General features: G+C 40.9%; 1 protein-coding gene across 5 annotated transcripts in view; it reads right to left on the bottom strand.

Moving 5' to 3' along the window:
* UBE4A (ubiquitination factor E4A) overlaps positions 1-22436 on the bottom strand; it is a 40379-nt gene extending 17943 nt beyond the window's left edge. Inside the window, exons 1-12 of one of the 5 annotated variants that reach the window (XM_055273313.1) lie at positions 22339-22436; positions 16804-16965; positions 12890-13063; positions 12161-12273; positions 10018-10170; positions 8995-9175; positions 8390-8592; positions 7993-8184; positions 6438-6771; positions 4913-5033; positions 1849-2153; positions 98-230 (exon numbers count right to left, since the gene is read on the bottom strand). In XM_055273313.1, coding sequence (XP_055129288.1) covers positions 98-230; positions 1849-2153; positions 4913-5033; positions 6438-6771; positions 7993-8184; positions 8390-8592; positions 8995-9175; positions 10018-10170; positions 12161-12273; positions 12890-13063; positions 16804-16924 — 2030 coding nt within the window. In that variant the 5' untranslated portion in view covers positions 16925-16965; positions 22339-22436. Of the gene's footprint in view, positions 1-97; positions 231-1848; positions 2154-4912; positions 5034-6437; positions 6772-7992; positions 8185-8389; positions 8593-8994; positions 9176-10017; positions 10171-12160; positions 12274-12889; positions 13064-16803; positions 16966-17727; positions 17864-20170; positions 20514-22338 lie in introns of those variants that run through there. The other 4 variants (XM_055273315.1, XM_055273314.2, XM_063636544.1 and 1 more) reach the window with 4 other exon arrangements.
* Positions 22437-24256: the final 1820 nt, after the last annotated feature.

Genomic DNA, 24256 nt, shown 5'->3' with positions numbered 1-24256 from the left:
ACCCCTTATGATTCAGGCTTGTTTATTTCTTGGTTTAGAAGTCTTCTGAATGTTTTACAGCCTAAACAGTGACAAAACCAAGCTTTCAGCACTTCACCTTTCTATGCTTCCAGTGAAAATGGTGATAAAGTGAAGGACGTGCTCCAGGGAATCTGCTGATGTCTCCAAAATGTCATCGGCAAAGCGGCGGAGAAAAATGAGAAAATCACCCAGGTTATCTGCAAAAAATTCTGAAAAAGAAAATATTCACTGGAATTAGCCAAACATCTGTATATCTGTACTAATAAACAACATTTAAATTCCTTTCACCCTACTTAATGAAGGTTAAAAAAAAACCTAAATGTTTTGTTGGTACTAGAGATGGTGATAAGTCAATAAATGTAAAATCTCCTTTAAATGTAAGTCAATTTAAATTTTTATTCAAGTAAATATATGAATAGTAATGACACAAAATGTTGACACACCAGTATACTAATATATACATTTTTACTCTCAAGGTTAACTGTGGTTTAAACCCTTCAGATGTGTGAGGACTCCCTAATAAAGATTAGTATGTTAGGTGACCGTGGTAGCCAGACTCCAGGAAGGTCCTCCAATGATCACTGCCTTTTGGTATTCATGACCTTATGCAGTCCCCTCCCATATTCACTCTTTCAGAGTAGAAGATAAACTCTGAGGCATACAGCAGATGTGATGGTATGTCATTTCCAAGATTAGGGTATAAAAGCTTACAGTCTCCATTTTGGTCACTTGCTCTGGGGGAAGCCAGCTGCCATATCATGAGTAGTATTTAGAAGACACATACATGGCCTAGAAAAGAAGCTGCTGGCCAATAGCACAAGCAACTGAGGCCTGTCAACAACCACATGACTGGGCTTGTAAGTGGATCCTCCAGCCCTAGCAGAGTCCTCAGATTCCTAAGGCCCTGATTGACAGCTTGGCTATATAACTTCCTGAGGAACTCTGAGTCAGAACCATGCAGCTGAGTGAGCTGTCTGCAGTTGTTGTTGTTATTTTGTTTATTAATTAATTAATTTTTTGAGACAGGGTCCTGCTCTGTCACCCAGGCAGTAGTGCAATTATGGCTCACTGTGGCCTCAACTTCCTGGGCTCAAGCGATTCTCTCACTTCAGCCTCCTGAGTAGCTGGAACTACAAGTGTGCACCGCGATGCCTGGCTAATTTTTTATTTTTTGTAGAGATAAGGTCTCCCTATGTTGCCCAGGCCAATCTTGAACTCCTGGGATCAAGTACTCATCCTGCTTCGGCCTCCCAAAGTGCTGGGATTATAGGCGTGCACCATCATACCCGGTCTGTAGTTTTAAGCTGCTATGTTTTGGGGTAATCTGTTACTCAGCATGATATGACCAATACAATGGTTAAGAACACATAACCTGATTAGATTGACAACACCTGCCCACCCCTCAATGACTCACTGACACACACACACACACACACACACACACACACACACACACACACACTCTTTCCCTTCTGAGTTAACCAACAGGAGCTAATTTTTTTTCTACAAAAAGGACAGGTAAAGTTAGATGAATGTGTAAGTTGAACAAATATTAATGATAAAAACTAACAGTTCTGAAAACTCTGATTACACTTAATCCTTTGAAGATGATTTTCTGATATGCATAGCAGGGGGACACAAGGTTGAGGAACAAACTGTTAGTCCCCCAATACTTTGACCAGTAGATATTATCTAAGTTTGAGTTGTTTCTCCAAAAACAACTGAATGATAACGAAGAAAGGGTATTTTCAGGATTAAACTTCCAAAGTGACCCACTTAAACTCAGAAGGCTATAAATAGGACATTCCCAAGGGAGAGCCTGCTTACCTGGCACATAAGCCAAAGAGCTGTAGCCATCTGGCAAAGGAAAGGTTAGCTCTATTGGCTGTGAGCCCTCATTGCCTATGGCCAGTTGAACCAGTAGAACAGCCATGGACACCTGCAAGTTTAGGCAGTTTTGTAGCATTTGTGGCTCTGTCATGGCAGTCTTGGTAGAAAGATAGATGGTCATCAGTCGTTCAAACTGCTCACGAAGATTGTCAGCAGCAGGGCTAGAACTTTGCTGAGCATCCCGCCAGGCAACCTGCAGCCGATGCAGATTTTGGTTGATTTTTACCATCTGATCATGCAACCTGCCCCCAAGAAAGCAGAAGAGACTGGGTCAGGGAAAACAGAAAGTCACAAAAAAACAGATCCTCAATTATTTATCTAGTCTTCTCTTTAAGGATAGTAGGGAGTTGCAGTTGCAATGACACAGAAGGCACTCACAAAAGTTTTTGACAGGACACAGGCAGGGTGCACAGCAATGGGAAAACGCTGCCAAGTATTCAACATAATTGAAGCTAATTGCAAATAGTTAGCAGCCTTCAGTTGAAATGCACTATCCAAAGAAAGGCAGCTTGGTTGAGTAGGGTGTAGAATGGGCTGTTATTACATAAAATAATTATTAGGCAAAGTACAAGAAGCCCAGCAGGATAGTTTTACATCACACAAGGGCAATGATCATACTTTGATGCAATGATTATACTTTGATGGAGTTATATGGATAGTCTTTCTTTGGTTAGTAGAAAACTAAGCTGGTGAAAAGGGACTCTAGGTTAGTAATGACCACATATAAACTAGTAGCCACCTGAGATGCAATCTAAGAGCAGCTTCCAGCTCTCTGTTGTTCAATATTAAATTAAATTATTCTTCAGAAAAGGTCAGCCTAATATTCTCTACTGAAAGGAAGACACATAATTCAAAGTTATGGATAATAGTCCAAAATCATTTCCTTTGGCCCTGTAGATAATGTCTTGGGCTAGTTAATATTGGGAAACTAGATGATATTCATTTTTTGTTTGAATCTAGGCAGTTGAGCAGGTTAAGCACATGCTGAACTTTTATCTACTGTCTTATTTAAAATGTCTATGACGGAGATTTCTCTCTAAAGACATAATTTCCTTCTTCTGGCAATGTGTTGACTGAGTAGTTTTGAAAAATGCTCTGCATCAATTCAGGTATCTTGAGAAGGCATTAAAAATTGCTATTCTTAGTGTCCCTTTCTATGACTGAGTTGCTGTTTTCTCCCTCTACTTATACCTGTCATAATGAGCTAAATCAGAGGAAAATAAATTACAGAATAATGAATAGCCAGAACCAGAACTGTTTTTGGAAGTCATACATTCTAGTTCTAAAATCTTCACATTTCTAGAATCTTCTTTATCTAATGTCTTTTGTGGTCCTATTGATCTCATCAGACTCCCTTATAAACATTTCCTTAATTTTTGCCATTTTTGTCTCTCTGTAGAGTAGAACTTGGTCTTTTTTAAAATTAATTAATTTTTTTTCTGAGACAGATTCTCGCCCTGTCGCCTAGGCTGGAGTGCAGTGGCACAATCTTGGCTCACTGCAACCTCCATCTCCCAGATTCAAGCGATTCTCCTTCTTCAACCTCCCGAGTAGCTGGGACTACAGGCGCATGCCACCAAGCTGGGCTAATTTTTTGTATTTTTAGTAGAGACGGGGTTTCACCATGTTAGCCAGGATAGTCTTGATCTCCTGACCTTGTGATCCACCCGCCTCGACCTCCCAAAGTGCTGGGATTATAGGCATGAGCCACTGCGCCTGGCCGAACTTCATCTTTTATCACCAGGAGTAGTAATGAAATTTTTTTTTTTTTTTTTTTTTGAGACAGGGTTTCACTATGTTGCCCAGGCTGGAGTGCAGTGGCGCAATCTCAGCTCACTGCAGTCTCAACATCCCGGGCTCAAGAGATCCTCCCACCTCAGCCTTGTGAGTAGCTGACACTACAGGCACACGCCACTTTGCCCAGCTAATTTTTGTGTATTTTGTAGAGACGGGATTTTGCCACGTTGCCCAGGCTGGTCTCAAACTCCTGGGCTCAAGTGATCTGCTGCCTCGGCCTCCCAAAGTGCTAAGGATTACAGGCATAAGCCACCACACCTGGCCAGTAATGAAAAATTAAGAGCAGAAAGTGCAATATAAAATGAAAACAATTCCACTTTCCCAGATCACAATAGAAAGACAGTGATTTCATTTTTAAAGTTTAACAGGTCAAAAGTTAAAAACAGGACAGGCACAGTGGCTCATGCCTGTAATGCCAGCACTTTGGGAGGCCAAGGTGGGTGGATCACCTGAGGTCAGGAGTTTGAGACCAGCCTGGCCAACACAGCGAAACCCCATCTCTATTAAAAAAATACAAAATCAGCTGGGCATGGTGGTGCATGCCTGTAATCCCAGCTACTTGGGAGGATGAGGCAGAAGAATTGCTTGAACCCAGGAGGCGGAGGTTGCAGTGAGCAGAGAATGCGCCACTGTACTCCAGCCAAGGTGACAAGAGTGAAAATCCATTTCAACAACAACGACAACAATAGAAGTTAAAAACAAATTTAAGGAATCTGGACAAAGCTGATTGATGAAACACAAATAAATTCATACAATGCCCCTTTTCTATTAGATTCTAATGTGAGCCTTTAGAATAAGCTCAGATTATATCTCTAAGACTCTTCCTCTCCTTTTTTTTAAGAGACAGGCTATCACTCTGTCACCCAGGATGGAGTACAGTTGCACAATCATAGCTCACTGTGGCCTCCAACTCCTCAGCTAGAGCAATCCTCCTGCCTCAGCCTCTGAAGCAGCTAGGACTACAAGCATATGCCATCATGCCTGGCTAATTTTTTTTTTTTTTTTTTGGTAGAGATGGGGGTCTCACTTTCTTGCCCAGGTTGGTGGTCTTAAACTTCTGGCCTCAAGCAATCCTTCTGCCTTGGCCTCCCAAAATCCTGAGATTAAAGATGTGAGCCACTGTGCCTGACCAAAGACTCAATTTCTACCTTCTAGTTAGCAACACAACTAAACTGTTTTTTCCTAATGACATCAGAGGAGTTACCTGTGAAATCCCAAGTACAAGGTGTACTCTGTCAGAGCAAGGTTCTCTGTTACAAGGTTGTAGTTCTGTGGAAACTTCGGCTCCTGCACAGCTGGGATCAAACAGGTTTCTTTGTCCAAACCTCAAAGAAGTTAAAAAAAAAAAAAAAAAAGACAAAAAAAGGGTAAATGTCTTGTCACAGACATCTATCTTGGTCTCCAGTCTCCTCTTACACTCATTCAATTTCCATACTGTTAGCAGTGATATCTTCTTAAAAACATATCTCGTCATATTAGTTCTTTGTTTAAATATAATCTTTTGGCTTCTCACCGTCTATGGAAATACAATTAAATCTTTTTCAGGAAATCACCAAAAATTAAAAGGAATAATACTATAGATTGTTTCAAGTGATAAGCAATAGATCATTTGTATTTATTTTGTGCTTTTCTGAATTTGATTATTTGCTTTTGAGCAATTATCATGTTTACAATTAGAATTATAAAACTGGAATGAAATATACCAAAATTAAGAGTGATTTCACTTCAAGTGGCAGGATTATAAGTCATTTATTTTCTTTTCATTTCTCTATACTGTTTTCTCCAATCCAGCCCCACCTATCTTCCTCCCTTGATCCATTTCCTCCCCAACTCAACCCCATCTACCCCTTGCCCTAGCCACATTGAGCCTCTCACTATGCCTTAGTCAAGACTTTCCATAGCTTTGTACCTTTACACCTGCTTTTCTCTCTGTATAAAGGGACCCTCTTGCTTCTTTCCTTGGTAAAACCTAACTTGTCTCTCAAGACTCAGCTATGAAGACCTCCAACTTCTGCAGAATTGATTATTTACTCCCTCCTCTGTGCTCCCACAGCTTAGCCCTATACCATATTATAATTATCTGTTAATATATCTGCCTTCTGGAGCCTGAGTTCAAAAAGGAAGAGGACTCTGCTTTATTCATTTTTATAAACTATGAATGAATGAACATGCAAGGCTGCCAAATCCAGAGAGAAGGTCTCACTAAAGTACAACATTTAAAAGCTACCAGGTGTTTTTTTTTTTCCTCTCAAAAATGTATCTTTAAAAAATTCTGGCTGGGCATGGTGGCTCATGCCTATAATCCCAGCACTTTGAGAGGCTGAGGCGGGTCGATCATGAGGTCAAGAGATCGAGACTATCCTGGCCAACATGGTGAAACTCCGTCTCTATTAAAAATACACAAAATTAGCTGGGCATGGTGGCGCGTGCCTGTAGTCCCAGCTACTCGGGAGGCTAGGGCAGGAGAATCGCTTGAATACGGGAGGCACAGATTGCAGTGAGCCGAGATAGCATCACTGCACTACAGCCTGAGCGATGGAGTAAGACTCTATCTCAAAAAAAAAAAAAAGAAAAAAAATCTAAATAGCTCTTGTTTCTGCCTCATCTTTTTTTGAGAAAGGAACTCTGTGAAAAAGGATAAGGGAGTGAATGCTTTACACGTTACACACACACACACACACACACACACACACACACACAGAGTTTTAAGAAGCCTGGTTCTCCCCTACCTCTCATGTGTACATTTTTAATTTTTCGTTCTTCATCATTCAACTCCTTGAGGGCACAGTATGTGGGATTAAAGGTGAGGAGCCGAGAGGATCTGGGTTTGCAAAATGGCTGGCATAGCTTCAGGAGAGCAGCACCCAGATTCAGAAAGAAGGCATCCGAGGCATACATTTGGAAAAAGATTTCTGGCATCTGATTGGCCCAAATCTTGGTGCGGCCTGCATTTGCATGCAAACAGTTTCCAAGCCAGGACAAGATACAGTGTTTGGTTTCTGGAGAGAGCTGGAGTAAGTTCTTCAGCATCTGGTAGATCTTTTCGTGGAACTGAGCCATGAACTGTTCAACCAGAAAACACAACCATAGAACTTCCAGTTTCACAATCCTAATAGTTTTTATTCCCAAACCTTAGCAACTGGCAGTTTCTAAAAATATGCTAATCCTAATCTTTCCCCTCACTCTCTGTGCCTCATCCCCTAATTTGATTTTAAAATATATTTCTGGGCACTTATAAGAGATTTTCTGATCAGCTGCCCAACTGCAGATGGCATTACACAGTATTAGAGCACAGGTCTGTAAATTTTTTCTGCAAAGGGCTAGACAATAAGGATTTCTGGCATTACTTGCCATGCAGTATCTGTAGCAATTATTCAACTCTATCACTGTAGTATGAATTCAAACCACAAACAATACATATACTAATGGGCATGGCTATGTTCAATAAAACTTTATTTACAAAAACAGGTGGCAGGCCAGATTTGGCCACTGCTAGTTTGCCATGCCCTGCCTTAGAGAGTTGTAATGATTAATGAAGAGGGGACTTAAACTATCCCCAATTCAATCATTAAATGCCTCATGTTGGCCAGATCTCTACTACAATTTATGTGAAGAAGCCCAAATAGAGAGGGCATAGGTGGAGACAGGAAAAGGAAGAAAAACTGGGTTTACAAGCTAGAGTTCAGTCAAAAGATTTTCAGAGCTAAAGTTATAGCTCAGTGAGAAAAATGAGGGTTGGGGGGAAGTAGCTGTAGCAGTGCTACAGCAAAGGGTAATGAGTAGCAGCAGCTCATTCTTACCCCACACATGCTGTTCTTAGCATATGCTACAAAGAGGGGATTTTTTTTTTTTTTTGAAACAGAGTCTTGTTCTGTCATCCAGGCCAGAGTGTGATGATGCAATCATGGCTTACTGAAGTCTTGACCTCCCAGGCTCAAGTGATCCTCCCACCTCAGCCTCCCGAGTAGCTGGGACTACAGATGCTTGCCACCATGCCCAGCTAAGTTTTGTATTTTTTTTTTAGAGATGAGGGTCTCACTGTGTTGCCCAGGCTGGTTTCAAATTGAACTCCTGTGCTCAAGCGATCCTCCCACCTTGGCCTCCCAAAGTGCTGGGATTACAGGCTTGAGCTACCATGCCCAGTTTTAATTTATTTATCTGATGTAAAAGCCAACTAGATCAATTTGCTTTCCCAGAGAGGCTTGAGCAGCCTTATCTGTATCTGCTTTTTGAGAAAACTCTTTTAAGATCAGGCGGCTGGGATACCCTGGTAAACAGTTCTACCTGATGGATGTTGGCCTCCTGTACTTTGATCTCCTGTGGGCTGGAACGAGATGGATTCAAAAAGTAGCCATGATTTTCTACAACACCCGGAGTCTTTAATAAGCAGGAGATATTCAGAATTACTCCCAGCAAGGTTTTCTGGTACATTTGCCCATTGGTAGGGTCCTTGGGCTGAATGTATTCTACAAAAACCTGTAAGAGAAGACAAGTCCTGCTTAATCGTCTGCATGGTGAGATAAGGTGATAGGGTGGGAGGGTCTCAACACAGTTAAGCTGATAAAACAACCAAGCTATCTTTTTCTTATTTTATAGGTAGTATTATAGTGTCTTTAGGATAGGAAAGCATCATGTATTACATATCTAGCTCAACTGAATATATATCATCTTTCAGACCTACCTTTGCCATATCTTTTTGCCTCGTGAAATAGAGAAGAATATCCAGATATGCATACAAAAGGATCTGACAGAGCTCTAGATCTTTTATTCGGCCCAATAAAATATCAAACACGGGAATCATGACTTCTGGAAATGTTCTAACTTCCTCATCCAATATCAAGGCTTCAATGACCTCTTCCAGAAACTCAGTTACATCTTCAAAATCTAACAGAAGACAAATGAGAGAGAAAGGAGGGCACAAGAATTTTTATATGCCTTTACACACTAGCTCTTTACTTTCAATAATCTTTTTTTTTTTTTTTTTTTTTAGAGATGGGGGTCTTGTTTTTTTGCCCAGCCTGGAGTGTAGTGGCTATTCACAGGTGTGATTATAGCACACTACAGCCTCAAACTCCTGGGCTCAACGGATTCTTCTGCCTCAGCCTCCAGAGTAGATGGGACTACAGGGGTGTGCCACCATGCCTGGCTTTATTCTATTGGTACTCAACCTCAAAGATCAAGATGTGAGCCCTCTTCCTTAATTTATACCAGAACCATAATGGCTCTGAGACTTTCTAATGCAATTAGTGAAATTTTAAATCTGAAAATCAAAATGTAGAAGCTTACAGATCTTGTTCATGTACTCACGGGCTCCCTGGATGGCTTCTAACATCAAATCTACCAGTTGCTCATGGATGTTTTGGTCAACATAGATCTCTGGGGTGAGAAGAACTGTTCGGGTATTGGACACAGTGAGGTTTCTGCACTGCACTGCAAAGGGTAGCAGGTTCTCTGGAACTTTGGTAATCTGCAAACAGCATGAAGAAAAGAGGGAATAGCTTAACTCTGTAATCTGGAACGAAAGTAGACATAGTGAATAGAATAGAAGAGACACACTGGTCTCCTGTGGATGCTTGAAAATTAATTAGAGATTCCTTCCTTGGTTTAAGGAATCATCTATCTGCCTATTTAAAATTCCAATCCTGGAAATATCTGGCTTAGCCTACTCTAATATTTACATCTCAGTGGAAATGAATTCATGAGCCCTTTTCTGTTTTTTGAGACAGAGTCTCGCTCTGCCACCCAGGCTGGAGTGCAGTGGTGTGATCTCAGCTCACTGCAACCTCCACCTCCCAGGTTCAAGTGATTCTCCTGCCTCAGCCTCCTGAGTAGCTGGGATTATACACGTGTGCCACCATGCCCGGCTAATTTTTGTATTTTTAGTAAAGGTTTTGCCATGTTGGCCAGGCTGGTCTTGAACTCCTGGCCTCATGTGATCCGCCTGCATCGGCCTCCCAAAGTGCTGGGATTACAGGAGTGAGCCACTGTACCCAGCCTCATGAGACTTTTTTAAGGATGTGATTTCTAAAGAGGTTTTAGAGAGAATAGGAGGCATTGGTTAATTGGGGAGAAGGGTGGACCCCAAGGTACAGAAAGGAGACACTAAAGCTTTAGTGCATCTGACATCCAGTGTTCTAAACATACTATGACATATATAAATTGATATATAAGCTTTAGTGTCCCTGATATTCAGTTCTAGACATACTATGACATACATAAATTGAAATAAAGACTGATCCAACTCTGGTCTACATGCTAAAGTCATATCCAAGAGGACAATATAGTATTCAATGGGGATTATTCCTTTACCTCTTCCTTGGCTCTCTGGAAGCAGGAGTAAAGGTAACAAAAAATGTGCCTCTCTCCTGCATCTCGATCAGCAGAGAGATTTAGTGTTGTAGAAGAAGTCATGTTAATTAAGTGGTTGCCTGGATCTTGAAGTAATAAGCGAGCGAAGAGGGCCTATAAAGAAAACCAAACAAAAATACTAAACTATTGCAAAATTAATCTTAGAACATTAAGATGTAAAAGGTAATTCTGACACAGGTTATTAGCAAGAATCACAGATTTGAATGTAGAGTGAAGGAGAAAAAAAGGGCCCTGTATCTTTTTACTTTAGAAAATATTAGAAAATTATGGCATATATAAAGTTATCCTAAATCAAGCCTCAAGTGTCTAGTATAGCCCCAGCATAGAATAGGCATTAAAAGACTATTTGTTGAATGGTGCTGAGATCAGTGACTAAACTTAAATGTGAAATCTATTATTCTGTGTGATTGCTGATCTCATTCAGACTTATATAAAGATACTCTAAATGTGAAGTTAAACTGCAAGTTGTCAACTGTCTTTCCTACCAAACTTTTATTCTTTTAATGTTACTCAGGCACCTGCAAGGTACAACGCACTGTTTTGATTTTTAAAGTGCTGTGGTTTACATGTTTGTCTCCAACAAAATTCATGTTGAAATTTGATCTCCATGTGGCACTGTTGGAGGTGGGGCTAGTGGGAGGTGTCTGGGTATGGAAGCGGATCCCTCATGAATTGCTTGGTGCTATTCTCAAGGTGCTGAATGAGTTCTTGCTCTCACAAGACTGGATTAATTCTCATAGGAACAGACAAATTCCCTCCAGAGCGGGTTCTTACTAAGCCAGGACACCTCTCAGGTTTTCTCCTCTTTGCATGTGTCCTCATCGTATGTGTCCTTTGGTGACTTCCTCCACCACGTTGTGAGGCAGCACAAAAGCCCTCATCAGAGGCCAGGGGCATACCCTGAATCTTCTCAGCCTGCTGAACTGTGAGCTAAATAAACTTTTCTTTATAAATTACTGCTGGGGTGTTCTTTTTTTTTTTTTTTTTAGATGGGTCTTTCTTGCTCTTTCGCCCAGGCTGGAGTGCAGTCGTGTGACTATGGCTCACTGCAGCCTCTGCCTCCCAGGCTCAAGCAATCCTCCCAACTCAGCCTCCTGAGTAGCTAGGACTTCAGGTACATGCCATCACACCCAGTTAATTCTTTGTATTTTTTGTAGAAACATGGTCTTGTTATGTTGCCAGGGCTGGTAACTCCTGGCCTGAAGAGATCCTCCCAACTTGGCCTCCCAAAGTGCTGGGATTACAGGTGTGAGCCACTGTGCCTAGTCACAGGTATTCTTTTACAGCAACACAAAACAGACTAAGACAGAAAGGATATAAAGGAAGAAAAAGTGATGGGCCTTGCCCTTAAGAACTTAAGTCTAATAGGGGAGATAAGACAGGTACATAAGAAAGCCGCAACATGAGACAGAAAGTGACAATTCCCATAAGAGATTCAGAGGCTGATTATTCTGGGTACCCAGAGGAGGGAGTAACAACTTTTATTTGGCAAGGCTTTGTAATTTTTTCTTTTTTTTTTGAGACAGAGTCTTGCTCTGTTGTCCAGGCTGGAGTGCAGTAGTATGATCTCGGCTCATTGCAACCTCCACCTCCTGGGTTTAAACCATTCTCCTGCCTCAGCCTCTCAAGTAGTTGGGACTACAGGTGCCCACCACCATGCCAAGCTAATTTTTTGTATTTTTAGTAGAGACGGCATTTCACCATGTTAGCCAGATGGTCTTGATCTCCTGACCTTGTGATCCACCTGCCTCAGCCTCCCAAAGTGCTGGGATTACAGGCGTGAGTCAATGTGCCTGGCCAAGGCTTTGTAATTAAGAAGGCATTTTAACTGGTTCCTAGAGGATGGGTAGATTTGGGCATGTGGCCATGGTAGATGAAAAGATTCCAAAAGAGGAACACCACAATGTTAGAGATGAACATCCAGGTTAACTGGCCTTCTACTGGTAAAAAAAAAAAAAAAAAGAGAGAGAGAGAGAGAGGGATGGACATACGGACACAAGCATAAGTTGGAAAACAGTGAGCAGAATTCAGCTGCATAGCTAATTTTTGCTAAGGGCACACATTAGGAACATAAGAATATTACCTGCTCAACGTTGCTCATATCAAGCCAGTCTTGATCTTCTAGCTCTACTGCCATTTCTTCCAAATACACACAACGGCTGGGAATGCCATTCCCACTTTTCAAGCTGGGATCACCTGGGAAATGGTTTTAATATGACAGGTTAAGGATAATGCTTCTGTCTTATACAGACAACTGATCTTGACAGCATCACTCTTGAACTGCAAATCTGACTCAAGTAATACCAGAATGATCCTGATACACAAAGCAACATCTAAAGATTCAAATCTTTTTTTTTCCCTCTAGTCACAGAGAATGGGATTTGTTATAAACCTAGCATCATGACATTTAAAGAGTAAATCCCAGACATTAGTACCAACCTTGGGGTTTAACCACAGACAGGGCACAGAGGGCAAACACTCTCTGATGCCTCTGAAGGCTTCCATCTGAATATTTAGGTTACCTCTGAGAAGAAAATGGGTTTGGCTGCCATTCCCATTTCCCTTTTAAGGTAGTAAAGGCAAGTAGCTACATAGTGCAGTCAGTATTGAAATGGGAATAAAAGTTAGATCTGTGTCTAAATACTGCTTTTAGGTCATACCAAAAGGTTCATTGAAATATAAACCCTGAGTTCCAGGGAGTGCAGTGAGTAGGTTTGTATCTAACCATTAGCTGTAATCGGTTTCAAAGAGCAAGCCCCTAGCCCAAGCTCAAATAGGAGGGGTAGAATAATGCTATAAGTTTGTAACTCACTGTTGTCCAGAGTAATAAGGAAGATCCTTTGGATCATGTGATTGATGTTGAGTTGCTCACATATTTCCTGCTGTGATCGGAATGAGCGGCTAATCTCAGCCACAGAGTAATCAAATTCATCCAGGCTCTCTGACACGCTATTATCCGAGTCATCTGGGCTAGCTGGGAGTTCATCTGCCAGAAAATGTATACTGTTAAATGTTACACCCCTTTAAGACAGAACCAAGCATACTACCAAAAATAATAAATGTAACCAAGAGGATGATAATTTCAGATGTAAAACAAGCTAATCATCTAATTAGTGAACATCTCAAGTCAGGGAAGTTAAGTATAGGGTTTTGAAATTCCTGGCTATAAATCCTACCACATTTTACAAAGCAAAAGTTTTATTTCTATCCATAATTATACTCCACACTGCCAGAAATAGCAATGTTATCTTCTCTACAGAATCCTAGTGAACAAAGAATTACCTAATAGATCAAAATGCCTTTAATTATTTTAAATGTATGGCTTTTCTCCCTGATTTTAAGAGATCACATTTGTTTTAATAGTTCTTAACTGTACAGAAAAATATAGTATAGAAAGTCTCCTGAACCAATTCCCTAAAGACACTTAACAGTGTTCAAGAATTTTTTTCTTTTCTGGTGCTAATAATGATTACTATCTTTTTAATTTTTTTTAAAAAATGGGATACTATACATAGCTCTTTTCAGCTTGCCTTTTAATCAGCACCAACACCTTTCCCTGTCAGGCCATTTAGAGGCCTACCTCACTCTTTTTTATAGCTGTATTGTATCACATCTTTTGCATGCCCTGTGGTTTATGTAGCTACTTTTCAACCCACGAACAATAGGGTTGTTTCTAGTATTTCATGATTTAAAATACTGCACTGAATACAACTTAACTCTTTTTGTTTACTTGTGTGAGTATTTCTATAGGATAAATTCACAGTGGCAGAATTGCTGGATCAAAGAGCTTGAACATTTAAAAAGTTAACATTTACTGCCTGGCACGGTGGCTCACACCTGTAATCCCAGCACTTTGGGAGGCCGAGGCGGGCGGATCACGAGGTCAGGAGATCGAGGCCATCCTGGCTAACATGGTGAAACCCCATCTCTACTAATACAAAAAATTGGCCGGGCGTGGTGGCACACACCTGTAGTCCAAGTTACTCGGGAGGCTGAGGCAGGAGAATTGCTTAAACTCGGGAGGCGGAGGTTGCAGTGAGCTGAGATCGTGCCACTGCACTCCAACCTGGGTGACAGAGCAAGACTTCGTCTCAAAAAAAAAAAAAAGTTAATATTTACTACCAAGTTACCCTCAAAGAGACTGTCTGATTATATGCAAACCCAACAGTATATGAGAGAGTGCCTGTTTGAATCTTCACAAATTTTATAGGTAAAACTATTTAATGGTTGTTTTAATTGGCATTTCTCTAATGATTTATGAGAATAAATTTTTTAATCATTTGGTTATAAGTTGCATGTCACATCTTTTGTACTTTTTTTTCTTTCTTGTTACTTTTTTCTTATTGGTGAAATTCCTTCGATTTTTATTTTTAAAAAAAACTTCTGTCCTCAAAATCTGCTCCCATCCTTTGATTTTTTTTTTTTTTTTGAGATGGAGTCTCACTCTGTAGCCCAGGCTGGAGTGCAGTGGTGTGACCTTGGCTCACTGCAACCTCTGCCTCCCAGGTTCAAGCGATTCTCCTGCCTCAGCCAAGTAGCTGGGACTACAGGCGCCCACCACCATGCCCGGCTAATTTTTGTATTTTTAGTAGAGATGGGGTTTCACCATGTTGGCCAGGCTGGTCTCAAACTCCTGACCTCAGGTGATCCACCCTCCTCGGCCTCCCAGAGTGCTGGGATTATAGGCGCCTGTCATCATGCCCAACTAATTTTTGTGTTTTTAGTAGAGACAGGGTTTTGTCATGTTGGCCAGGCTGGTCTCGAACTCCTGACCTCTGGTGATCTGTCCACCTAGGCCTCCCAAGGAGCTGGGATTACAGGCGTGAGCACTGCACCCAGCCCCATCATTCATGTTGAATGACTACATAAAAGTAGTGTTATTCACTATATGCCACATATGAGTCTATATCTACTTTTCTCTATTGACAGAATGGTTACTCTGGAAGTCCAGGTAAAACTCTCAAAGTAAGAGTTGTTTCAGTGTGGTGAGTATAAGCTCAATATAGGAAGCCAAAGGTTTTGGCAAAGTACTAATTGCTAGTGGAAACAGGTTGGACCTGGTGGCATGATAAACTCTGTAAACAAACTAGGATGATGAGTTGCCAAAATAGTAACAGAAGGGCATGTGCCTGCAATGCTCCCAACTCTAGCCAGATTTATGTCTGTTTATAGCCAGAAGGACAAGCGCTCTGTTGCTCAGCTGCTATACTGTTGAGTTTTTCTCTGACCTCCAATGGTGACAGAAGCTAAGAATCTGTTTAGCAAAATTTCCCTCAACCACATACTCATAAATCATACTTTCTCATTCCTTATTTTTCCTATTTTTCACTCTGCTTTCTCCCCTACAATCTTCTAAACCAGAGTTTCCCATTCTGGCCCCGTATCATAGAAATCTGGGAGAGATTTCAGAGACTGAAAATATCATGTTAAAAAAAATCAACATTGATTTTGTTTTTCCCTTGCATCAATCACTCATCTGTCTTGCCTTTACCTCTTTTTTCTTCAGCCCTTTCTGACTGAAAGGCTAAAAGTCAGCTATGCACCTGAATGTTTTTTTTAAAAATAAACAAAATAAAGGGAAAATGCAAACACTTCTTCTCTCAAAAGAAAAACAGTATTATTCTTTTCGGAGAGAGGAGAAGGGGAGCAATTTCTGGTTTGAAAGATTGTGAATATCTTCAGAAGACTAACATATTTGAGAAAAATCCTAATTCTTCTAGCGTATATGTCTCCTTATAAGAGGAAGCTGGACTTGATCTTAAATTCGGTCCCTGGCCGGGCACGGTGGCTCACGCCTATAATCCCAGCACTTTGGGAGGCTGAGGCGGGTGGATCACGAGGTCAGGAGATCGAGACCACGGTGAAACCCCGTCTCTATTAAAAATACAAAAAATTAGCCGGGCGCGGTGGTGGGTGCCTGTAGTCCCAGCTACTCTGGAGGCTGAGGCAGGAGAATGGCATGAACCTGGGAGGGCGGAGCTTGCAGTGAGCCAAGATCGCGCCACCGCACTCCAGCCTGGGCAACAGAGCGAGACTCCGTCTCAAAAAAAAAAAAAAAAAAAAAAAAAAAAAAAAAAAAAATTCGGTCCCTGAAAGAAAACCATTTTTTCTGATTAGTGAGATGTTATTCTGATTTTTTTCATAGTACGGCTAAGGATCAGATTTTTTAAAAAAGTCTGTCCTAACAGGACTAAGCTACAGACGATGCCACTCATTGGAACAGAAGAAGCACTTTGCTTGGGAGGGCCTTTGAAGTGCTGAGCTTAAGAACAAGTCTCATTTGCCTACAAGTCAAAAAGATTTTATAGTTCTTCCTTTTACATCTACTTTCTGTAGCGACACATGACTTGCTTTCTACATCTACACTTACCACCTCAGTGTCCTATGTTAGAAACATTTATTTAAATAGCTTTTACTAGGTGATTTTTTTTTTCTTTTAAAGAAAACAGCCTGACAGCTTTGGGATCACGACTGGCATCTGTTACTATGGAACCACCTGTTATCTGGTCTCTTTTTGTACAGTGGAGAGGGCAGGGGACGGGAGGGACTCAACAAAACCAACAACAAAAGCAAACAAACAAAAAAACCCCAATTTCTGCTCTAAACAAAAACCAACTTTTGTTCCAAACTTAAATTCCAATTGCAATTAAGGACTCATAGAATACTTAATTTGGGAAGACCCCATTCTAGGTCATCTTATTTGCTGCTATTGGCTTCCCCACTTACCAGATTGTTGCTTCAGCTGCTCTTTTTGGATTGCCGCAAACTGTTTGGCATCAGCCAGGGAGCCAAAAAGAGCAGCAAAGGGGTTACTTGAGATGTTGTTGTTATTCTCCTGGTCTGTCATTTCACTTTAAGGTATCCTCCATCCAGACCTAGTGGGAGGGGCTGTTTAAAGGACAGGTATTAGACACAAGAGGGCAGATAACACAATAGCTGTAATATACCTGTGGTTGTTTCTTTTCCCATTTCTCAAATACAATACATTTAAAAAGACTTTGGGTTAAGATTTTCCAATTCCTGTCCCCAAACTCAAGACATTTTTGGCAAAATGGTTACAAACCTACTAGCTGGACTCGGTGGCTTGATTTGGGGATAGCTAAAACTAAAAAGTCTAAAACATGTTCAGCTGGAATGCATTTATCTGTGATATGCCTTTATTTGCTATACCTTTAAGAAAACAGATTAAGTAGAAAGAATTATTGAAGTCAAAGAGAGAACTCACCTACTAATTGTAATAACAATGTGGCACTGAAAAATAATAAGACAAGAATTATGGGTTTCCCAAGAATTAAGCTGGCAGTCTAGTTCTCATTCACTGGCGCGAGGACAAGGCACTTCTATGACTTAGGGCTGGGGATGGATATTTCTCAGCTACATATAAATTAAGTAAAAGCCCATATCTTAGATTTGGACTCTGGCAAATCAGGATTGGAAGCAGTTCAGCTGTATGTTGTGGGTTTTTAACATAGATTAAGCAATCTATTTATTTCTAGGCTTAAAAATACTGATATTTCTTCCACTAAAAATTAAATGGTCTTTGCTTCATGCTATATCTAACCTTCACTGTTTACCTGATTTCTTAAAATAATACTGAAGAAACACGAATTCCAACGGTCAGGTCTACTGTGTAATATGAAATATATGTACCTCAAAGGTGTTTAGTAGAGCTGACTGAGCCTGCATTCACACTCTTCTGATTACTTTTCCTCATTCGAGACCAAGTGAACTCAGTGGCACAACAGAATAAGCAGGGCTCCCTGAAAGGCTTTCTCCCTTTCTGAAATTTTAAGGCCATGACATAGAAATATTAAATACAACCCTGAAAAGGGTGGGAAGAGACAAAGGGTATGAATGTTTTGTTCACAAGGATCTTGAACTGCTACAAGGACAGAGACCTTAGAAATAGCGGGGGTAGGGGTATAAAGGAAGAAAAAAAGAACATTTGGTCTACCTTTAGTTTATTGAGGCAAGACTCCTCACAGGATCATATTAACAAAAGCTAATGTGGGCTAGGTGCAGTGGCTCATGCCTGCAATCCCAGCACCTTGGGAGGCTAAGGCAGGTGGATCACCTGAGGTCAGGAGTTCAAGACCAGCCTGGCCAACATGGTGAAACCCCATCTCTACTAAAACACGAAAATTAGCCAGGCGTGGTGGCAGGTGCCTGTAATCCCAGCTACTTGGGAGGCGGAAGGCTGAGGCAGGAGAATTGCTTGAACTCGGGAGGCAGAGGTTGCAGAGAGCCGAGATTGTGCCACTGAACTTCAACCTGGGTGACAGAGCGAGACTTCGTCTCAAAAAAAAAAAAAGAAAAGCCAATGTGGTCGAAAAAGTTACCCTTATTTACCAGAGAAAGAGATTATTTATAACATTTCTTGACAATTCTGAGGCATCTTCAGCACTTGCTTCATGTTCCTCTGCCATTTTTTCCACACAAGAGCTAATGGCTAATTAGCTGTAATGACTCAGGCAGTCTAGTCTCCTCTCAGTGCAGCTCAAAGTTTTACTGCTTCAAGGAATTGAACTGTTACTTGGATTTTTAGTAGAGATAGGGTATCACCATGTTGGCCAGGCTGGTCTCGAACGCCTGACCTCAAGTGATCCTCCCACCTTGGCCTCCCAAAGTGCTGGGATTATAGGCATGAGTCACTGCGCCTGGCCTTCTGTATTTTATTTTTTGCTATGTATATTTCAGTCAAGCTTAATAATGCAAAAAAAGGGAAACATACCATATTTAGTATCGAAATTAACGAAAGGGATTTTCCCCATGTAATTACTGCATAAGTTTATTACCTCTAGTTAATGTAAAAACACCAAGAATTGTCTTATTGTTAGCTGACCACCATTCTACTTCCATCCTTAAAATACCTCAAATTCCAGAGGAATGCAAAAAGTATATTGAACTCTTGTTATTTCTCTCTCTAAAACATCACATTCATTTTTTTCCTTTGGGTATCCACTCCACTCAATCCAGAAGAGGCTGACCAGTTCAGAAGGGGTTGACCTCACCTACTAGCCCCAGGAATGAACATACAAGTCTGGCCAGGCTAAAAAGAATACAGCATTTTCCGGCCAAAGCAATTGATCCAGGAGGGGGCACAAGACACTAGGGAGACCTAACAGAGTCAATGAATACCAGCTTCAGGGCTTCAGTTGAATCTACGGAAAAGTGAGTTTTTTCCTGCTTGAGTTGCTAGGCCGGTAAGATAGATTTGCCATCTTTACACCATTTAGAAAAGGCCTAGCCTAAAACCAAGCCAACATACACTAGAAAATAGACTTGAGAGATGGAAAGATAAGTCTGGACTTTTCAGTTATAAAAACCAATAAAATTTCCCTAAATGCCTAAAACAGTTTTATGTTTTTTTAAAACACAACTGAAAAGTGTCCAGATTATTACAAAGGACATGCATCACCTGCAACACATAAGCAGAAAGGAAGCTGAAAGCCAGGAATATAGGACATATGACAGAGAAGCTCTTAAGACTATCAAGAAGGCCGGGCACGGTGGCTCATGCTTATGATCCCAGCACTTTGGGAGGCCAAGGCGGGCGGATCATGAGGTCAGGAGTCCAAGACCAGCCTGACCAACATGGTGAAACCCCATCTCTACTTAAAACACACAAAAAAATTAGCCAGGTTTGGTGGCGTGCACCTGTAATCCCAGCTACTCAGGAGGCTGAGGCAGGAGAATTGCTCGAACCTGGGAGGCGGAGGTTGCAGTGAGCCAAGATCGTGCCACTGCACTCCAGCCTGGGCAACAGAAGGAAACTGTCTCAAACAAACAAACAAACAAAAAGACTATCAAGAGAAACAAAAAGAATTTATCACCATAAATTGCATTACTTCCTTCTTTCTCAACACGATACTGTTGCACTGTATAAAGAAACTAGCTTTCTACATTTTACCTCTATTTCTACTAGGATTTTAAACTTTCTGCATTGTATTTCTAAGCAGATCTTCTACATTGCTAGGCTGTAAGCTCTTTTGATTACATGTTCATATCTGATTATTCTTTCTTCTGTGTCTGGCATTATACATCACAATCACAAAATTCTAAATAAGTAGTTATTGAATGGCTTCAATCTTACATGTAGTTCTTTCTGAACTCCTTGTAATCAACAGCATCACCCATGATCCTACTTCAAGGTAAAGGCTTTACTACTTGTCTTAGGTTGCAATGGAAGGTCAAGCTACCAGGCTAGATGCTGGTTCTTTGGTATCTTGGCATGTGTAGAATGGTGGATGGAAATAAGTCTCTGTTGTCATCTCTACTATCTGTGAAAAACAAAAAGGTTCTCACCTACCTTTCACTAAGCTCATCTTTTTCACACATACGCCAAATCTGTGCACAAATTTTTTTCATAAAAAAAGGGCTAAAACTGTGTAGTCACTTACAGAAAAATTTTACAGGAAAAAGGACTGATCACTTGATGAGAACCTTTGTGGAGATGCCAGTTTAGATTTGTTCAATGGACTTACCAAAGTAAATAAGAGTACCTAGATAATCACGCACTCTAAAGGTCTGATAAAATGAAACCTAAATATTTTGTTTAATATTCAATAATGTCACTCGGGATTTATAATCTCCTATTTTCAGGGCCGGGTGCAGTAGGTCACGCCTGTAATCCCAGCACTTTGGGAGGCCAAGGCGGACAGATCACTTGAAGTCAGGAGTTTGAGACCAGCCTGGCCAATGTGGTGAAACCCTGTCTCTACTAAAAGCGATTACTGGCACATACCACCACACCTTAGCCAGGCTGTAATCTCACTACTTGGGAGGCTGAGGCAGGAGAATCACTTTAAACTGGGAGATGGAGGTTGCCACGAGCTGAGATCGTGCCACTGCACTCCAGAGCAGAGCCTGGGTGACAGAGCCAGACTCTGTCTCAAAAAAAAAAAAAAAATACATATATATATATATATATATATATATATATATATATATACACACACACACACGTATAAGTATGTATTTTTTTTCCTATTTTCAACTGCCATACAGAGATACAACACTATCCTGTTGTCAGACACTTTGGGATGGTACAGCTACCAACCTTAGAAGCTTTTGGATTTGATTCTTTTAAAATATATCCTCCTTGAAAACAAGTTTCACTCTGATATACTTGCTGCAAAGATCTATATCTATAATAGCTGTCCTACAAAATTCTGTCACTTCCTCCTGATTCAAGCTTTTGTTTATGAATAGTACCACTAATCCTTTAAGACCATTGTCAGCTCTCATGAACACACAAGTGTGTTAACATCAGACTTGGTATTGTTTTTAAACAGAAATATCTGGAACATTTTGTAAAACTGGGATTGTCAAAATCAAGCTCTATCAAATCATACTCCCATGAGGTCTGTGTCCTGGCAAATAATACATATATCAACTTAAAATAGAAATTAAAATATCAATTTAAAATAAAAATTAAAAAACAATTTTCATTGTCGTATGCTTCACCTAACACTATCAGGCCATGCTAATGTGGCAACAAATTCCATCAACACATCTATCTGCAACCTAGAAGGATCTCAAGTCAAAAAGCAGACAGCAGTCCTTCTTGGATCCCATTTTATCGCAGGTGGGCTTCCACGTGAGACCAAAACAGTAAATGACAGCGAGACTAAACACATGCCTGCTCTCAGGGCATAAAACTGATCCTAAAGGGAAGGCTCATCAAATATAAGCTCATGAGGCATGGTCACTCAATTTTAGAAGTGTCTTCTAAACCCAAGGAAACATGAAGCAGAGTGCTCCAAGAGTTATCTGTGGTGAACTCGTCACCTGCCATAAGAAATATCAACACCCTGACGTATGCATTCAACTGGTTTGCTTACGACTCGCGATTAATCTTATCTTCTTGGCATCTGCCTATTTGTTATCTACTCTTTATATTTTATCCTTCCATGTTCCATAAGGGATTCGCGGGAAGGAGGGAGATCCACTCGCCCGGGGCACGTTCTAGAGAAAGTAAGTCAAAAGATAATGCAATGATAGGGCTCCGGCCTCTTCCAGGAGGGGCTTGGCAAAGATGGGGACAAAAATGTACAGAGAGACATCAGAAGCTGGGGCACTGTAAGGGGTTCCAAATCAGACAGGGTCGAAGTTCAAGAAGGAGAAGGTCCCTGGTTAGGAAAGCACAGAAGGAATTTGGAGAAGATAAGAGTGAACAGGCCTGAAGATGCATTGGACCAGCAGAAAATATCACAACGTAAAGTCAACGACCCCGTCCCCTGACGCTATCGCCTGTCTTACCAGAGCCTGAAGTGCCAGCAGCGACGACACGACAGAATCTCAGCGGCCGAAGGGTTCCCACTTCCGACTCAGCACAGTAACCGGAAGTTACGTCATCAACAAGCGCCGGGGCATGTGGAAGTTCATCTCCGCGCCGGAAGCATGGTGTGCAGGCTCACCCGGGGGACCGGCGCGCAAATGCTCCTACAGCGCATGCGCTGTCTTGTTAGCGGCGGGCTGGAGGCGGGGCGGAAGTGGCAGGAAGTGGCCTTGGGATCGGATTGTGGGGGCGGGAGTTGGTCCGCCTGGCAGTGAGCTTTGGAGTATAGAATATGAGGCCGGGTTTTGGAAACCAGCGTACAGAGGGCAGATAAGACTCTGTGATCCCTGGCTCCACTCTCAACCTCTGTTGAGGGTCTGCTCTCTTATTTTCCCACCAGTCCTAGACCTTTTTGAAGCAGCTTCTGTTACTCTCTATTATTCAAATGGATAACACTAATAGCAATAACAACTAAAAGTTTGTTTTTATTGTTGTGCTGTCTTTGGAGCAATCTTTGGAGTGTGCTATCTTTGATTGGATTTCAGTTTTCTTATCTGTAAAGTGGAGACAGTATACATCCTACAAGGTTGTTTTGAGATACACATAGATGGCCAGGTGCGGTGGCTCACGCCTGTAATCCCAGCACTTTGGGAGGCCAAGACGGGCGAATCACGAGGGCAAGAGACTGGGATACACATACATAATAGAAGCAGCATAATTTTCAAGAGTTAAGCGCTGTGCAAGTGAAAATTCACAGAATGAGAGAAAATAGTTGCAACTCATATATCTGATAAAGGATTAATATCTAGAATATATAAAAAACTACAAGAACGAAAAACCGCCAAACAGTTCAGTTCAAAAAAGGGCAAAGGACTTGAATAGACATTTCTCCAAAGAAGATATATTCCAAGAGAATGACTATCCACTTGGTATCTGTGGGGGATTTGTTTCAGGACCCCCTTGGGTACCAAAATCCATGGATGCTCAAGTTCCTTATATAAAACGATGCAGTATTTGTATATAAGCTATGCACATCCTCGTGTGTCATCCTAGAGATGACTAAGTCATCTCTAGATCACTTATAATACCTAATACAACATAAATCTAAATAGTGTTGTATTGTTTAGGGAATAATGATAAAAAGTCTGTACATGTTCAATACAGATGAAATTTGTTTTGGAATATTTCCAATTCATGGTTGGTTGAATCCACAGATGCAGAGCCCACAGATGTGGAAGGCCAACTGTACAAATGGTGGATAAGCATATGAAAGTGTGCTCAACATCACTAGTCTTTAAGGAAATGAAAATAAAAATCATGAGATACCACTTAATACTTACTAGGATGGCTACTATAAAAAAAAAAGGAAAGTAATTGTTGGCAGATGTGGAGAAATTGAAACCCTATGAGTTGCTGATGGCAATGTTAAATAGTCCAGGCTTTTTGGAAAAACAGTTTGATGATTCCTCAAAAAGTAAAACATAGTATAACCATATGATCAAGCAATTCCGCTTTGATATAGATGTTCAAAATAACTGAAAGCAGGAACTCAGATACTTGTATGCCTATGTTTACAGTAGCATTATTCATAATAACCAAGAGGTAGAAATAACGCAGAATGTTCATCAACAGATGAATGCATAAACAAAACATGGTATATAGCTACAGATGACTTATTCAGCCTTGAAAAAGAATGACGTTCTGATACATGCTGAAACATTGATGAACCTTGAAAATGTTATGCCAAGTGAAAGGAGCCAGACAGAAAGGACTAAATAGTGTATGATTCAATTTATATGTGGTACCCAGAATAGGCACATTCCTTGAGAGAGAAAGTATAATAGAGGTCACCAGGGATTGGAGGGAGAGAGGAATGGGAGTTATTGTCTAATGGGTACC

The sequence above is a fragment of the Symphalangus syndactylus genome, chromosome 3 (genome assembly GCF_028878055.3).
Source record: "Symphalangus syndactylus isolate Jambi chromosome 3, NHGRI_mSymSyn1-v2.1_pri, whole genome shotgun sequence".
NCBI lineage: Eukaryota > Metazoa > Chordata > Mammalia > Primates > Hylobatidae > Symphalangus > Symphalangus syndactylus.
The sequence above is the reverse complement of the archived record's forward strand: the minus strand, read 5'-3'. Positions and strand labels throughout refer to the sequence as shown.